At 39.6% G+C, this 18,013-nt stretch overlaps 1 protein-coding gene across 1 annotated transcript; it reads left to right on the top strand.

Moving 5' to 3' along the window:
- Positions 1 to 156: 156 nt before the first annotated feature.
- On the top strand, positions 157 to 17,824 carry CHP1 (calcineurin like EF-hand protein 1). Its single transcript, XM_051620974.1, has 7 exons — positions 157 to 368; positions 4,723 to 4,795; positions 10,722 to 10,802; positions 12,111 to 12,238; positions 13,120 to 13,181; positions 14,203 to 14,325; positions 15,608 to 17,824. Exons 1-7 carry the CDS (start codon positions 302 to 304, stop codon positions 15,659 to 15,661), a joined length of 588 nt encoding a protein of 195 aa, XP_051476934.1. The 5' UTR covers positions 157 to 301; the 3' UTR covers positions 15,662 to 17,824.
- Positions 17,825 to 18,013: the final 189 nt, after the last annotated feature.

An 18,013-nucleotide genomic window follows, 5' to 3' on the forward strand; every position in this document is an offset into this window, starting at 1 on the left:
GCCAGGCGCGGAGTGACCGCGGCGGGGCGGCGGGATGGCGGGACGCCGACCCCGCGGCGCGAGGGGCAGCGCCTCAGGCCGCACCGCGCATGCGGGGCTGCCGGCCGCTCCCAGCAGGCAGCGCGGGGAGGCCGGGCGGGGCGAGGCCTTAAGAGCCGGTGCGGGGCCGGTTTCCGCCCCAGTGCAGCTGGGCGGCCGCCGCGGGGTCGCTGCCGGGGCTGGCTGCGGCAGCGCCGTCGCTCTTCAGCTGCGTAGCTCTCCCGGCGCGGCCCTTCCCGTCTCCTCAGGCCCGGCGGCGGCGATGGGTTCCCGGGCGTCCACCCTGCTGCGGGACGAGGAGATCGAGGAGATCAAGAAGGAGACGGGCTGTGAGTGCGGGGCCGCGGCGCCAGGCGGGCCGGGCAGCGCTGCGGGGGCTGGGCGCCCGGAGCGGGGCACCCGCGTCCCCGGGGCCGGGGAGGCGCCGCGGCCGGCCCGTTGCCGCCGGTCCCCTCGCGGCTGCGCGCTGAGCCGGCCCGGCCCGGCCGCGGCGTGCCCAGCCGGGCAGTGCCCGCTCCGAGCTGGCTCTGGGGCCGACGTGTCTCCTAGGCCTGCGGAGCCGCCTCTCGGCTCTGCCGGCCGGCGCGCAGAGCTCTGCCCTGCTCCCTCTCGCTCCGCAGAGCCGAGCTGCTCCCTGGGCCGGCCGGAACGGGGCAGGGGCAGCTCCGGCGCTGGGGTTTGCTCGGCGTGCTGGAGAGGGAAAGCTGCCAGCCAGCCAGCCGGGATGTGCGAGTCCCTTCGGCTCCTGGCTGTGCCAGGGCTGCGTGGCAGACCTTCCTGCGGCTTAAGGAAGCGAAGATCTGCGGCTTAACGGCAGCGAGGTCTGAGTGGGACGGGAGAGAAGCCGGTGCTCTCGGTGTCTGCGGTGTTGAGTTCGAGCAGAGTTAACTCGTTGGGCTTTGAAGAATCGTCTGCACAGCGGTTTCTTTCCAGAAGCCGTTTTTAGCCCGAAAGAGCTCTCATTGTACAGTAATTTTTTTCCAAATGTTGTTTCATAAGCTGTCGCAAAAGTTGTCTTAAATAAGGGTATTCAGGGTGAATGCCGAGTGACATTTAAAACATGGCTAACTCAAAAAAAGTGAGAATTTCTGAACTAGTCGGCAATTGAGAGAGTATTATTCAAGCTGCTACTTTACCCTACAGTATTTGATTGAGTTCTTTACCATAAAATACCTTAGAAGAGGTAAAACTCAGGGTTGTTAATTTGGCTGATAGAATGATTGCCTGTCTGAGAATTCTAGCAAAGACAGATAATAGAGGGTACCCTCCTAACTAGTTGAAGAGAGGAAGTTGTAACATTATACTTTGCTGTTTGCTTCCTCCAAGAAGCAAACAAGGTCTTCCCTGATCACATTTTTCTCCTGCTTATGTTTGCTGATCTGTTCTTGTTACCAATAGAAGTAGTATTATATATTTGGTTTAGGTGATAGGTTTTCTTGTGCAGAAAGTGAGTGGCTATAGAAAAGGGGTGGAAGAAAATTAAGACAGTTCTGGCTAGCGTAATGGACAGCTGAGTGAGTTAACATAGTTTCCATGATCCTTTTTCCGTCTGTGGAGGGAACCTTCTACAGGAAGGCTATAATAAACAAGTAGGAACGTCCAAGTCTACTTATCCAGCAAGAACTTAACTGTTTGTTTGTATTGGGTTTTTTCTTCTTTTTAATCTCAAAGATCGTAGAGTAAATGTAGCCTCATCTCATTTTATAAAAATACTTTAAAAACCAAACCCCAATGTGGAACATTCTTCCAAATGGCTTTACTGTTTTCCTCATGCCAATACTTGATTTATTGACAGTGGTGTTTTATTCCTAGAATACTACCTACATGATAGTTAAATAAATACCATTGGGCTGGCTATGTAGGCATCTTAAGCAATAAAACCCCTCAGCTCTAGTTAATATCTAGAAGTAGATGGAAAACTTCAACAAGCTCTTAGCACTTAGTTATATGCTTTGTTTAGGTGCAGATATTTATTCAAGGTACAAGGTGGGAAAAAAAAACCCCAGGATGCTGGGTTATCTGGAGCAAAGTTCATAGGGAGAGTGTAAGTTACTGAGTAGAGTATTCTGTTGTTTCTTAGAAACTTGATGCTTATGATACTTTACCTACTAAAGTGTTTCAGAAAAAGACTTTGTAGGTGTGAAACAATTTGGCAATAATTCATGTTCATTTTGAACTGATGTTCTGCTCAGTGTTCCTGAGGATTCTTTTTTTGGCCTCCTTACTGTGAAATATGACTTCTTCAGTTCATCTGGGATAAGCATGAAGCACTGAACAGAGCAATTAATTTAGTTTTCAGCATTGGAAACATACAACTTCTGTCTTGTTTAATGTTATGTAGCACAGAACTGAATAGCTAATGATACTAGTGTGAGTGATAAACCACCATGATAAACCGTGTTCTTTAGCTGAACAGATTAAAAAGTTCTATTTTAAGGGACTTGAAATACAGTCTTTTAAAAGCTGTTCAGTGATACGTAATCTCTTGAATGAAATCTAAGTTTGCGTTAAAGTTCTACGTTATTTTTTTAAATGGTGGTGAAAAATGTTTCTTAGTATAGTAAGTTTAGAAACATATGCAAAGGTAATGTTTCCAAGAATGAGGGAATAATGTGTCCTCTAAAACCCCTACTTAGTGATAGAAACTGCATTAGGTTCTCAGCAACGGGTGCTGAGCAGAAGATGACCAACTTAAGTCTTACATGAAACTGTATGGAAGCTGTTGCTTTGCGTATAAACATTTTGAAATTTGAGTTTGGAGAAACCTTCAAGTAGTCCTAATTGCTTTTGTATTTTAGCAACAACTCTGAAAAACAGATGAGAGGTCCAAGATGTTGCTTGTCTGCATTCTGTTGCAAGCTTTTAGAGAGGTATTGGAATGTAACAGCCTTCAAACTATTTGTTTTGCATTCTTTGTTCCCATGCTTTGAAGCAGTCTACCTAAGGATTAATAATAAACTACTGCTCATACCAGAGTGGCAGCAAAACCAGTTGATTACTTTTCTGCTGTATATTTATACATTTCCGAAGTATATCAATATATATTTATTTGAGTTTAACAGAAGAAAAATAGAGGGTGCAGCTCCTGTTCTTGACTTAAAGTATGGAGGTGTTCCAAAAATTGAGTTGTTGACATTAGTTTGGAAATGGTAGCTGAGTAGAATTTCTTATCATCCCCTTTCTTTCCAGGGAGAGGTGGGAATACAGGGCTTCTTACCGGAGATTTTGCTCCAGGCCGTTTTTCTTTCATCATCAGTTGTTGTTATTGCATGTCATATCTAAAACACTAAATCAGAAATGCAGAAATTCAAAGTCTTTAAAATAGTGGTGTCTGCTTTCTATGTCTGTGTTGCTTAAGTTGAAATTGAGGACGCTGCCCAGTCTGCTTGTAGGGAAGTTGCCCTAGGTGGAACTGAGCAAGTTGCCCAACCCTATGCAAAGAATGAAAGTTGCCGAGGAGACAAGGAAAAAAAAGTTGCTGGCAGGTCCTCCTAAAGGAGGAAACAGTTGAACCTAAACAAATAGCCTGGAGAGAGAACAAACCTGAAAAAAAAGTTTCACAGATCAGACAACTGCTGTGCAACCTGTTCCCAAAAAAGTTTTAGGAAGTAACAAAAGCATTGTATATGTGCTGGTGAAGGCTTTTAAAACAGTTGAATCTGAACGTGACACCAAATCCTACTTTTAACTTTGCAGAAAATCACATTTCTACTGAGTAAATATTAACATTAGATTCAGTCTTACTTAATGTATTTATTAACTTCATTCGAAGAGGGTCTAAAGAGCATTCTTTCAGTGTTAAAGGAATTGCTATTTTAGATAGGCTCAACCTAATCCCATCATGGAGTGTTCTAAAGGTTATGATATCAGGTATCTCAGGTTGTCTAATATTTTGGCAACGTTGACACCATGATGCTAAACTTAATACTTGATATGGAACTTTTGTTTCAAATTGCAGGTTTAAAAAGGTCTAGAATAACTTTCTGCTTGCTTTGTATCCCAGCTCTCTCCTGCACTTCTTAGCAATAGACTTCAATTTTTAACATAATGTCCTAGAAGCCTGGAAATTACTTTAGTGAACCCCCAAATGAGCAAGCTGTTTAGATTCAAGTAATCCTGTAAAGGAAGAAAAGTGATCAGGTGTGAAGTCTGACCACTTTCCAGATGCAGAGAGGCTGAGTATACTTTCCATCTTTAGATGGAAAAAAACAGGAGTAGAAATAAGCAAAAAGGAAAGAAAGATAATACAGCAGGGGTCTGTGGTGTCATGCATGAAGTAGAGATGGTTGATGGAGGCTGTGTCCAGTTTATTTCTAGCCATAAAGGAATTAAGGGAATAACAGTGGAACTGTGAATCAAGTATTTTTTTCTTTTTAAGTGGCGTTTACTGAATCTGATAACCCAAGACAAAAAATATAAATAGGTAAAAGGCAGAGTTAAGACAACTTTTTGAAGAAAGAGCTGTGGATTCTTGAATATTAAGATGCAATTTACAACTCATGAAGCCCCTAAAGCATTGATGGCCATATGCAACCACTGTAACTTCTTTTGTGTAATCTTTTTTTTATATACAGCTTCTGGCAACAGAGTGGCTCAGTATAATGAGGTCTGTTCCTCTGAGGAATCATTGACATGCTAATTTGTGTTTCTTCTTTCTTTCTTTTTTTTTTTTTCCCCCTTCAGTCTCCCACAGTCAAATCACCCGCTTGTACAGTCGTTTCACCAGCCTAGACAAAGGAGAAAATGGCACTCTTAGGTGGGTATAATAATGAATTTGACTGTCCTTGCATTGACACATGTGTACTGATGGCTTGCTGTGTTGTGGGATGCCTGCATGTTTTCCTCATGGTGAATTGGTGAGACTGCTATAGTAGGTTATACCTACTGTCTACATGAACATTCAAGTTTGTTCCCTTTCATGAAAGGTCAGGAAGAATCTGATTGTTGAACTGAGATGCTCCAAATACCCATTGTCTTTACTGAAGTGCTGAAGGTTTGTAGCAGTTAATACAAGAAGGGTCAGTTTTGGTATTCAAGGTCTTGCAACAAATCTTCAGAAAATGTTAAACCATATTCTTAGATTGTCATTTCTTACCATTCTTTATATGTTGCTTCTAATAGTTATTACAAGAATGGTTCTGTTATGACACCTTCATCCTGGCTTTTGTAACAAAAATATCATATTTTTGAGATTATGGGCTCTTAATTGTTTCTGATACCCAGCCAGTGTCTTTTAACGCTACTTTGATCAGCAAGCCCTTTGCTGTTCTTAACTTTGTACCTCTTGTTGAATGCCTGTGACTTTTAGTATTCTCAAAAGTAAAAAGAAAGAGGTGGGACCAAGTAACTGTGGCTAAACAGATACACATTTTATTCTCTAAAGTAGTAGAGCAGGATATTCCACTTTTAAAGTGTTTGTCTTCTGTCTGCAATTTGAAAACTGCAGAAGTGAACTGGTTTCTTACAGCTTGATTCATTAAAGATGAGGCTTAAACTTTATCTGCAAAACATTTCTTGCTGATGGGCTGGGTCTGCTGGAAAGTGTGTTTTCAACTGGAAGGTAAACTCCAGTGGGATGATTGCCTGTTAAAATAAGTGTCAGCCTGCTGTCTTTGTTCTCTAGTCTTCTCCACTCTAGTTATTGTGTGTTGGTATTGGTTTGCTCTTTATTTACTGAACTGATTATGAATTCTGATTGTATTAAATTGCCTATTCTTCTCTTCTGATGTTGCCTACAGACTAAACTCATATTATGGAAATATATGACAAATAAGACCTGTTGATGATTGAATGAAGGGTGCAGTTTTGTGACAGTGTAGTTGATCTAGGATAATGCTACCACTGGAGGTCTGTTGCTTTTCTGTGTTGATGCTGGTACTCAAGGCTCACCTTTGGAAACTAACTTACAGCTTTGAAAACTTTCCAAGGAAATTGAAAAACAAAGGAATCTGATTAGTTTTCAAGTGGTTTTTGTTCCATTAACCATATGGCTGCATATGCCAGAACCAGTGCACAGAGAAGCTGAAAAGAATGCAGGAGAGAGTAAGAAGGGAAAAGGGACCTTGTTACAGCATAGTATATGGGGTCTGGCTGGGATGGAGGTGTTTTCTTGTTTCATAGCAGCTCTATTCCAATCAAGCCCAATAAACATAGATTCATGGGTCACCTGCAGTTTTTTATATGATCCTGCAAAATCGGATTGTAGGATGCACTATAAGCCTACAAAAGCTGAACCTACTTATAAACCAACATGACTATAACACTAGAATCACTGCTTAGAAGATGAAGGTGACAAGTGGTATGATACGCTGTCTTTGGCACTACTGCTGGCTTACTACAGTTTCCTTGCTGAAGGAAATGCACAGTTCCTCCTGGTGCCAGAAACTGTTGACTTCTCAGTTAACATTTAAGTAATCAGTTGTGGAGTTGTCTTATAAACAGGACTACTGAATAATTATTTTTGATTGAAAATACTCTCCCTCCCCTTTTGGTTTGTGTAGATATTTTTAAGCTGACTCCAGTGATTTGGACTGTAGCTGTACTGGAAATATCTGGACTTGCATAGCTGAAGGGATGACAAAATGGATTGTGGGTGTGGAAACAATTGGCTCGGGATGGGCAGGAACTTCTTAAACCCACACTGTCACTGAAGCAAATGTATCATACTAGCTGTAGCATTGGCTAAGTGGCAATTGTGACATACAGATCAGCTGATGATGTTGTAGGTAAGATTAATACTACTTATGTCTCACAATTAAATTACTTAAAAGAAAAGTACTTACAGCATCTTCAAACTTTGCATGTGGGTTTAATCTTCACCGATGAATAGAGATGTTGGCTGCTAGGCTAGTCTAGCAAAATTGGAACCTAGCACATGCTCTTCCTCAAATCCTCCCTTCCACCTGTTGAGTCCATAGTTTGTATAAACTTCAAAGTGTTTGTACTCAGTTTACGTAAGAGGAGTAATTAATTAATTATGTTATGAATGTCGGTTGCACAATCTTAGTTTCACAGTATTTGTTACGTATTGAGAGGAGTTTGACTTACATTGTTGATAATCACATGGTACTTGGGAAAGGAAGTTTGTTTGAAAAATCCCAGCAACTTTGCAAACTGTGATCCATTAACTTGCAGTGTTAGCCTCTAAGCATAGCCTGCTCCCAAATGTGGCTGACTGGGAGTGGCATTCAAATTTTGAAACCTATCTGGCACCCACAATATGTGGAAACCATTAATTTAAGTAATGGAAAACTACTTCCTGAAAAAAACGAGGGGAGAGAGTAAGCACTATAGTTTGGAAGGCCATAAATGCTAGTTTTGACACAGGCAAGGTGAAGTTATCACTTGCTTACTACCACCAAGTAGTTTAGAAGGCATGACTTCCATTTGTTTCCTGTGAGCAAGAATGATTGTTTCCATAAGATGACTTAGACCTTTGACTTACAAATCAGATGTGACAGGAATTGCTAATGTTACTATGATCAGGAAAAGAAGCATTAGGCAGTTCTTTATGGCATGAAATAAATTTTTAAATGTGTACCACCCTTTTGAAGAAGGGGAAAAGCTCTGTTCTTATCTATGTATTAAAAACAGGCAAGGTAAAGAACACTTTGTACAGGAGATCTGGTAGATGATGATTAATCCTGGTGATTGGAGAGGACTGGTAATTCATTGTAGAACTATAATCAAAAGCTGAAATTTCTTAGCCAGATGTGTCTATGCAGTGTACCTATGTGCAGTTTCAGAGCACTTTCTTTTTTACAGAGTTACATAAATGAGATGTAAGAGAAGGATATTGATGGACACAATTTCATATGCCTTGTTTTAGCTTTTTTTAAAAAAATCCTCCTCCTTATCCTCTGAATAACTGCAGCCATGGTTACTTATTTACTCTTACCAATTATTTCAAAGTGTAGAAAAAATTATTATTATTTTTTCTTCACTTTTCCTAAGCAAAATGAGTAAGCTCCCTCAGTCTTGCACCATCTGAATGAAACAAGGTTGTAAAACCCAGGACAAAACTGTTCCTTTGAAAATTCTTTTGTCACCTTTGATTTCAATATGGTGACATGCTGAGTTACCAAAACAAAAGGCTGATACCCTTGGATGGCCATAGCTACATCTAAATTGTGAAATCTGAAACATACTTGTTCTGCTTGCATCTTAACTGTAAGTCATGAGGAAGCCAATGTGCAAGTTTTCTCTTTCTGTTCTGATGCAAGATGGGCCCCTCCTTTTGGGGGAATAGGACTCTGCTACTATATAGAAGTAAAAGAAGGGTGAAAACAACCAGAAATAATGGAAGAAAAGAAGGATCTAGTAGGTTTCTTGCAGCCTCTGGAGTAAGGCAGAGCCACCTTTACAGTTGGGATCTGCTATTTTCCTTGGAGAGTATGCTCAGAAATCTTGTCTTAGGATCTGCAAATTCCTTGTACGTTGAAGTGTGAATGCAGTGGGATATATATGAAATCGTTGGCCTGCATAGTGATAACATGCAGTTAAAGGTTGCTTTGCATGTTGCATTTAAGCAAGGATTTAATATAAATCAGGTTTCTCGAAATACACGTTGGAGGAACCTTGTTGCTATGGTAAATGAACAGAGTAGAGGGCATCATGTTTCCTGTAAGCTCCAGCCTCAGCCAGGTGAAGTTGGTCCCTAATGACTGCATGAAGCCTTAGGTTATATAAAGTGGAAAATAACTTACCTCATACATTCATTTACTTTTATGGTTGTTACAGCTAATGTGCTCTTAATAAGCAAAAATGGTCTACTGCAATCCTGATAATGACAGGACAAATAGATTTGAGACCTCGGGACTTATTTGTGGTTAATTGTTAATCTGTTAGAAAGCAGAGCCACTGGAGGCTGAAATACAGAGTGTAAATTGAGGCTCAATACTAAGAACTAGTGATATGCAAGTAAAAAATTCGGAAGCATTAGGATTTTACTCTAAATGGAAGAGAGAGCAGTTGTTGCTTTTAGCTTGTAAATGTTAGCATTGACACTGAAGTCCTGTTGTTAAAGTATGGTTACTGGGACATAGGTTTTCCACATCACTGCATCTCCTGCCTAAATTGCTAATGCATACTTTGCCCTTCAGCTATAGCTTAAAATGCAGCAGTCCTGAAGGGTCTGTTAACAAGTTGGTCATGTTATACAGATGTTAACTTTGCCTATTAAAAAGAATTCAGACCTGGTCAGAGCAGAAGTTTGCTAAAAGAAGTTTGCCTAAAAAGAGAGTCAGGTCGCTCTATTAGAAGGTCAATTTAACCAAGGTTAGCCAGTTAATTCCTCCTTCCCCCCCATCTTTAAGATCACAGGATTGTAAGAAGCCAGTATACTTAAATAATCTCAAAATGTTTTGTTGTGTTTTTTTTTTTTTTTTTACTCTGCCAGTTTTTGGTGTAATGACATAATGAAGCAAACCTTGTTCTACTTCATTTAGTGACATAGTTTTAAAAAATAGCAAACATGTAGTAATAAGTTTGAGACTTTGACCCAAGCTTCAAAACCTGCAGGACTGCGTTTAACTTGAAGGGAATTGCCAATATTTCTGGGGACTAGACAGGAAATGTCAAATTATACATCCAGATATATTTTTTTACAGCCTTACCCCATTGCTGTTACCTTTGCAATTTTAAACAAATTATTACAGAATACATCTTGTACTAACTGATAAATTGCTATGCTCTGTTGTAGTGGGGAGAAAAACAAACTAAACCAACCAACAACCCCAAAACCCCAAACCAAACCTGTTGACTGAAGTATTCATTAAGACAGACTTGGTGTGTCTGCCTTGGTCACACCATGATTTTCCCACTTTCCTGTTAGTGACATTTTCTTAAAGAAAAGAGCAATTATTGGTGCAACTCTAATATAATAGAATTAACCCTGTGTTCATGTCATACTGATCTAAAATATGTTTATATCAGTACAGCTTATGATGTTTCCCAGATCAAAAGAAGCTATAACAATGTAAGCATAGCTATGCTTATAATGTACTGTGTACATACAATCATGAGTGGAAAGAATGGCAAGAGCAGTGAGTATTTGCAAGATACTAGTGAAGTTACATCTAGTGTACAGGCCCCTGTCAAGGTCTAAATTTGCTGCTTTAAAACAGGAGTGCTGCTTGATTGAAGCATAAATAATCTATAATAATATATAAAGTTGTTACATAAAAAAATTTCTTAGATTATGCAGATCATCTGTGGTATGTGTGGAGGAGTATGGTATTGTCCTAGAATCTGGAATGGAGTAGTCTGGAATATTCATGCCAACTCAAATGATTCGGTACCAAAATATTTTCTTTAATTTTGCTTTCATTTTGAAGCCATATTTACCTTCAAAGTCAGTTCAAAAGCTTTCCTTAAATTGCAAACTAGTCAGCATTACAGGAAGGTTTCTAGCACAATGTTAGCATTTAAGAAGTTCTGTTAACATGATAAATAAACTCTGCTAATCTGTAACGTAATACAGGCTTGGCATTGTCTTTTGCTTTGCTTTGTGCCATTAGTCGTAGAGAAGACAAGATTTCAAGAATTACATTTTAAAAACCACCAAGTATCTTGCTACAGAAGTAGAACCCAATGGATCTTTTACTGTGAATTCTTTTTAAGCATTTTTTTTTTTCTCCTTTAGCTTAAACTTTATGCAGACTTTGTGTTCTTGCTTTACTTAGCCGTGAAGACTTCCAGCGTATTCCAGAGCTGGCCATCAATCCACTGGGAGACAGAATTATCAATGCCTTCTTTCCAGAAGGGTGAGTTTCAACAGACTGGATTTCTGAGCAGGCATAAAATTTGTAGTTCATCAGAAGTTTTGATAGGAGCAAAATGCTAATAATTAAATCACAGAATTTTAATTTAGTAATAATTGAACACCTCAAACTTGTCATAAAATGTGTGTGGGTACATTATTTCCTCAGCATGTTTTCATTCTGTAATGAGAAATACTTCACAACCTTACAGGAGTTTTGTGTACTTTATTCATTGACAAACTCAGGCTTGGTGTCACAGTTTTCCCACTCCTCTTGCTATGCTGCTAAAGAAAGTCAAGGGCATTTGTGGGCTTTGGTTCTTAAAGCAAACTTGTAGCAATACTATTTTATGCTAAGTGGTACTGCAATTAACTGACTCAGTCTTGGTTTTTACCTTTCAGGCTGTAAGCATACCTTTGTTATAAGATCAGCTTTGTTTTTTGTTTTTGATTGAATTTCAGATACAGCTTATAGCAATTAAAATAGAAATCCAAAGAGATTATAGAATTGGCTGTACTGTCTCACTTCATTATACCTCTCTGGATTGTTCTATGGAATCCACTGCTGTTCTTGAACACAATTGTCATTACTGGTTGATGAAGATCAGGTTGTCTAATCAAGTAATAGTATCAGTATTAGCTGATAATTTCCTGCATGGTAGTATACAGGAAGCCAGGCAAGGTCTCCTGAATAAAAAGCAGGAGTTCTGGAAAGTACTCACACAGCTGGTTCCCTCAGAATCTCTAGAGAAGAGAGCTATCTGTCAGGGATGCTGTTAACCTTGGCTTCTGCTTGTGGAGCAGCAAAGCTGGCAGAGCAATGTATTCGCTGACAGTACCTGAACAAGAAAAGCAGAGCAGGTCCAGTGACTGTTACCATGTTAGCCAACAGTCCAGAGGTTGCCAGAAGAGTTAACAGTGGTGAAGCAAGTCTTAGTCAACCAAGAGAACCAGGGTCCAGATCAGCATGATAACATTGCCAGACTTGGGCATAGCTACAGGATAGCTCAGGCAAGGGCCAGGGGTGAGGGCTTGAGCTGAAATAGAGCTTGCAGGCAAGGGGAGGGGAGCCTTCAACAAGACTTCTCAAAGATTCTTTTTTTTATACATCATACTTCACAATGGTGTGATCCCAGGTTGCAACTGCACCCACTGCATGAATGCTGGGTTTGAGCATAGGCAGCCAAACCCTGGGGAGGTGGGAGTAGAAGAGTCTGCATTGTGTTGATGGTTTAGACATTAATACTCTGCTTTATGGAAGTAAAACTTGTACAAGATGTGCTAAAACTGACCTGCTGAAATGCTTACACAGGGAGGACCAGGTGAATTTCCGTGGATTCATGAGGACACTAGCCCACTTTCGACCCATAGAAGATAATGAAAAGAGCAAAGACCAGAACGGACCAGAACCATTGAACAGCCGAAGTAACAAGCTCCACTGTAAGAACTGAGAACCTTCCTATAATTGTTTTCCCTTTCTTGTTTCTCTGGAAAGGGAGTAAAGGGGCTTGGGGCCTTCTGTATAGTAATTCCCCATGGAATTCTATCCTCTAATACATGATTTTTCTTAACTTGCAAGCTTACCTGTTCAGAATGTCAACAATTGACCCATTCTTGTGATGGAATTTGGTGGAATTGGTTGAATCTTGAGTAATGTATATGCTTTTTGACAAATTTCGTAACAGAAAGGTTTCAGAATGGTTTGCATCCAGTTATTTCATATTTACGAGTAACACTCCATATGTGAATAGGCTTTTCTGGTTCCATATCCAGTCTTCCATATAATATAGTGCTTTTTCCTCACCTTCAGCTAAGTACTTTCTTGAGTATTTGGACACCTGCCTACAGTATGAGCAGAATGCTCTTGCTTGCTAAATCAAAGTTGGCAGCAGTTATCAGAGCACTTAAAATATCTGTCATATGTCATCCAGAAGATAGTCAAAGAAAATGAATGGCACTGCAAAAATGCTTGGTTCTGAAGGTAAAGGATTTAATGTTTCTTAATGGTAATTATACTTCCATGACTTGGGGCTTTGAAGAAATACCTCTGCAAGCAGAGTGCTTCTGAATATACTTATACTGAGTATACTTCAGTAAGATGTTTTCATTTATTAGCAGTAATGTTATTTCTGTATGTGATAATAACACCTTATGCAACTGAACATGAATTTTATGGTGAATTAAATTTCTAAGCTACTTCTCTTTAAAATTATTTATGAATATCTACTATTTCTTTGGGGTTTTTTTTTAGATAAATGTACTGTAATGAAGAAAAACAAAGGCACTTGAATTAAGCTATTCATTTTTTTTCTTCCCTATAGTTGCTTTTCGGTTATATGATCTAGATAAAGATGACAAGATTTCCAGGGATGAGCTTCTTCAGGTAAATAGCACAGTGCTCCATCGTGACCTTCTCTGTGACTTCCCTCTGCATTCTAAATGGGTGTGGAGTTCTGACAGTCTTCTCAAAAGGACTCCAGAAGGAATTTGGTGGCTAATGGCTTATATCTGGTTTAAAGCTATAGATATGGTATGAGACTTTAATTTCTTGGTTCAGGCTGTTCTAGTGGACTAGGAATGCTAGATTCAAGGTTAAATCAGAGCATTAGGCTAAGCAGATCCTATTGGAAATGATACCTAAATATCCAACAAATACGCTAAGCTCCTTAAGAAATACCTTCTAGAACTTCCAAAGGTTCTTCTGTGAGGACTTTGCAGGAACAATCTGTAAGGTGGATGAGGTTGTTTGCCTGACCCTCTGTGCATCCTCTCATAAGAATAGAACTTCCTGAGATTGCAACAAAAGTAATTAAAGTTCATCAGTACTGCATAGTTTGAGCTAGGAGTAATTACATACTACTAATCTGGGGAAGCACACATGGCAATTTGTGGTTCTTGATGTTGGACAAGGATTTGCTTTTCACTGAAACTCCCCTCAATCTGCACAGAAAATGCTTTAACTGTAGAGAGTAATGGTAGTTATCATTTGACCATATTCTTGCAAGGTTCCTGTAGGCTATATCAAGCAACAGATACTCAATCAAGTGTTGGTATGTTTTGTGGGAAAAAGATAGAAAAAAGCATTGGATCAAAATGTACTCACTCCTAGTTCCAAAAGCTTTCTCCTATATCATCTGGCTGCCTAGTGAAAAAGCAGGATTCTGTGCCAAAGATGGCTACAAAAGGAAGCTGTCTTTCCTGAAAGCCTTGCTGCACAAAGGACAAGTAGAAGTCTGTCTAGACATTACTTTCACAGAAGTCCTTTGGGGTTGTGCTTGTATGGTGTTATTTTGATAGTATATGTGAGGAAAAAAAAAATCATTAAGAATACTTCTGTTTCACTTCAATGTGTTTTTTTCTTGTTTAAAAAAAAATAAAAATCTAGGGACTTTCCTATGTTTCAGGTGTTACGGATGATGGTTGGTGTAAACATTTCAGATGAGCAGCTGGGCAGTATTGCTGACAGGACAATCCAGGAAGCTGATCAAGATGGGGATAGTGCCATCTCCTTTGCAGAGTTTGTTAAGGTTGGTAAACTAATTTTTAACAAATGAAACTGCTCAGTCATGGACAAGTAATTCAGACTTAAATGCAAATAGAAACAAGAAGTTGTTCAAATAGTCTGGCCTGCCTACATTTAGGCAAAGGAAACTTTCTGCTAACTGCTTTTCTTCCCTTCTTTTTCAGGACATTTTTATACTGTCAGAGTACTAATAATTAGTCTATATGTTTCTTCATACTTTTACATAGGCTTACAGCACTGAATATACTGCAGAAATTTCACTTTTTTCTTTTGCATCCACTTCTATACACGTAGCCTGACTAGCACAGTTACAAGAGAGTAATTCTTCTGCTGTAATTGTGTTGATCAGTTTTCACTTGAAGATTTTATCTGTCAGCAACACAGCTAATAGCAGTATTCATGTTCCTAGCTCTAGTCCTTTAAATTACATCTTTTGTTAGTCAGACACAGGTAATAGTAAGGAGCCATTGTATAGTCAGTGGATAAATTTGTCCTATAGCAATTTTGACTGCCTAATGAATTAAATTGACAAGAGGAACGAAACTCATCTTGGACATGGTCAAAGACAGGACAAAGAGGCATCAGAAATAGGGAAATGCTGACTAGCTTATAGCCAGGAAAGGTTTTACCTTGGAGGATGATCATAGGTGCTGAAGATTTAGAACCTCTTTCCTTGGAGATAGTTAAAACTTAACTGGACAAGGCCCTAAGCAACCTGATCTGCTGACCCTGCTTGAAGGAGGAGTTGAGGGGATTGGACTACAGACCTCCACAGGTCTCTTAAAATGTAAATTACTCTGCTCTTGGAACACTGAAGTGTATTGCCTGGAGCAGACTAATGTTTCTGTACCTCAGTGTTAAGAGCAATTTAGTGAATTGAGTTGCCATCCCAGGTTTACAATGATCTGAGTGTGGTCTTGATTTTTAACTCTTCCATGCCTGCTTATGCCCCTTCCTTTACTCTGTTCTCCCTTCTGTTCCCTGGCCATGCATTCCCATACAATCTTAATGTTGGGAATCCAAGCCTTTCTGGGCTGTTTGCAGACTGCAAATGCATTAGTTAAATTTTTATTTACAGCCTTCTTTTAACTTTAATGCCTGAAGTTTCTTTCCTTGGAGTGACTTTAGTCCAGAAGAAAAAAATAGCAGTCTCTAGATGAAAGACTGGCATGCCAAATTGAAGACATCCCATGTTCCTGCTCATTTCCTTTATACTAGAGTAAGAAACCTTGTAGGAGAGAAGCATGTACAGTAACTTAAGTAGCTCTTTCTGAATTTTATTCCAGGTTTTGGAGAAGGTGGACGTGGAGCAGAAAATGAGCATTCGGTTTCTTCACTGATGGATGGAGACCCTATTCCTTTCTACCCCTACTATATAATGAATAGAACTTAATTTTCTCCTTTGCACCTTCTCCCAAAGCAGTGCTACTGGTGCATATACATCTCCAGCCTCTCCCTGGTTTGTTCTACCAATGTGAACATGCCCTGTGCATCAGGAACAAAGGGAAATGGCTGCCATACAACTTGGAAAGGAGCATTTTTTTAAATAGATCTTTTCCTTCCATTTTTTTTACCCTCTCCCCCTTGTCTCCTGCACTACCGTTTCAGAAAAAATATCTCTCCTTATGTACTGCTATTTAATCTACAAACTGATTCTTCTGAGCTGAATCTGAGAATGGAAAAATGGAATGTGCCACAGGAGCGCCCTTTGAGACACTTTGGAGACAAGCATCTACTCAAACACTAGGTGCAACGATAATGATTCACTTTTGCTTCCAGTAGCAACACCACATTACAGCTGCCTTTCTTTTTTTCCCATTTGGCTCTTTATGAGCAGATTTTTTTCTTCTCTGCTTCCAAATCTGCCTTTTACTTGGGGACTTCTCCATTTCTATGGCTTGATTGTACATTAGCACTGAATGCATGATGATAGCCTAGAGTACTTTAAAGTACTGTGAATAGATTTTATTCTTTGGGATTGACAGGCACATTAGAAGAATCTGTGGAGACAGGCAGTGGTGTCCTCAAAAGGAATAGGAATTCTGCACTAAGTCACTGTTCCAGTAGCAGAAGCAGAAACTTGTTTCTTTCCTTTGAGTGGCTTGCAGACTTGGTAGCTAGTGGACCATGAAGTGCCCTCTCCATGTTGCTTTGCCCTAGGATCCCTCCTATCAGAGTGGTTTTGCCTCTGAAAGTGTAAACTTGTTTACCAGTGTACATAATGCAAAAAACTAGTCATGACAAAATCTGGACTTGCAGTTCTGTCACTGCCCCCTAGTAAGTGTCGTGAAATACAGTACTGATTTTTTTTTTTTTTTTTTTTTCCCCTCAATCCTGGTGGCCTGGATAGTTGGTAATTATTTACATTTTCTGGTATGGAAGTCCTGGTCTGTGAGATTTGTGTTGAGGGTGGTAGCTGTATTTATGAAAGCTCTGGCATAAGAATATAATTTGAGGAAGCTTGTGTTATCCCACACATTTCAGAATATATTTCTACAAAAATCTCTTCCTGTGTGTAAGACTATTAATACTATTAATAGAATGTTGATAAATTCAAGAGATCAAAATTATTGAATGTTCAACAGTAACAATTTTCTGTGGCTGGATTGGCAAATGAGCTCATCGAGTTCAGCTGGAGCATCCTGAGGTCTGGGAGGTCCTTCCATTAAAACCAAAAAACCCTGGGAGCTTCTTTATTGAAGAATCAGTGTTATAACTGCTTCTCTATGTCATGTGTTAACATTTCTATAAATACCAGTCTCAGACTACCCTCAATGTGCATTTCCTTTTTCCTTAGTTCCTTTAATAATCAGTTGTGTTCAAGGACAACATGCAAGTCTCTGGATTTTTTTTTTACTTGGTTTAAATTAAGAAATTGCAAAGTGAAATGTTGCACTTAATTGTTTTGCAGTGCAGCAAAATTCTGGGAAGAAATATAAATTAAAAATCTGTACTCTGTATGAGGAAGAAACATCATAGTTTTATGACCATGTCATGTAAAATAGGAATGTAACAATGTTAACAGATTGCAAAGTAAAAAAAAGTGTGTGTGGGTATTGTGATCTGCTTAAAAGTAGGTGTTGCTCTGTTCTGGCTATATAGTTGTAACCTACAGTTGTGCCTTATTGTCCCAGTGAGACTGGATATTGTATTTATCAATCCGTAAATAAACCCTCCACTGTATAAAAAAAACCCAAACACCCAAATGATTCTTGTATAGTAACTGACTACCCTTTAATGATTCAAATACCATAGAACAGTACTAGCAGGCCTTACAGATATTTTTTTTTTTCTATCTGAGCTTGTTTTCAGAGTTATTTGTAATCTTTAATTCTGCTGGTAGAGTGGAAGAAACTAGTGCGAAATGAGAAGAGGACTTGCACTCATACTACTGCACTGTGGATCCTATAACGAGCTTTACACCTCTCCATGGTTTCAAACTAGGCTCTTTTTTCCCTTCCCAAAATCTTGAAGTGTTCTAATTAAAGGGTATGTAACACCAATGCTAATTTGTGATGCCAGTCCTTATAACCCCCCACCTTAGCAATCGGCAATTTTTGCTAATGTGCTTGAAGATGAACACAAATACTCTAATAGATGCACAGCAAAAAATCCCTTGCAATTAAACAAGACCCAAGTAACCCCTCCCACAATACACACACTCCCCCCAACTATCAGAATCTAATTTTGCT

Source organism: Apus apus, chromosome 5, assembly GCF_020740795.1.
Source record: "Apus apus isolate bApuApu2 chromosome 5, bApuApu2.pri.cur, whole genome shotgun sequence".
Classification (NCBI taxonomy): Eukaryota; Metazoa; Chordata; class Aves; order Apodiformes; family Apodidae; genus Apus; species Apus apus.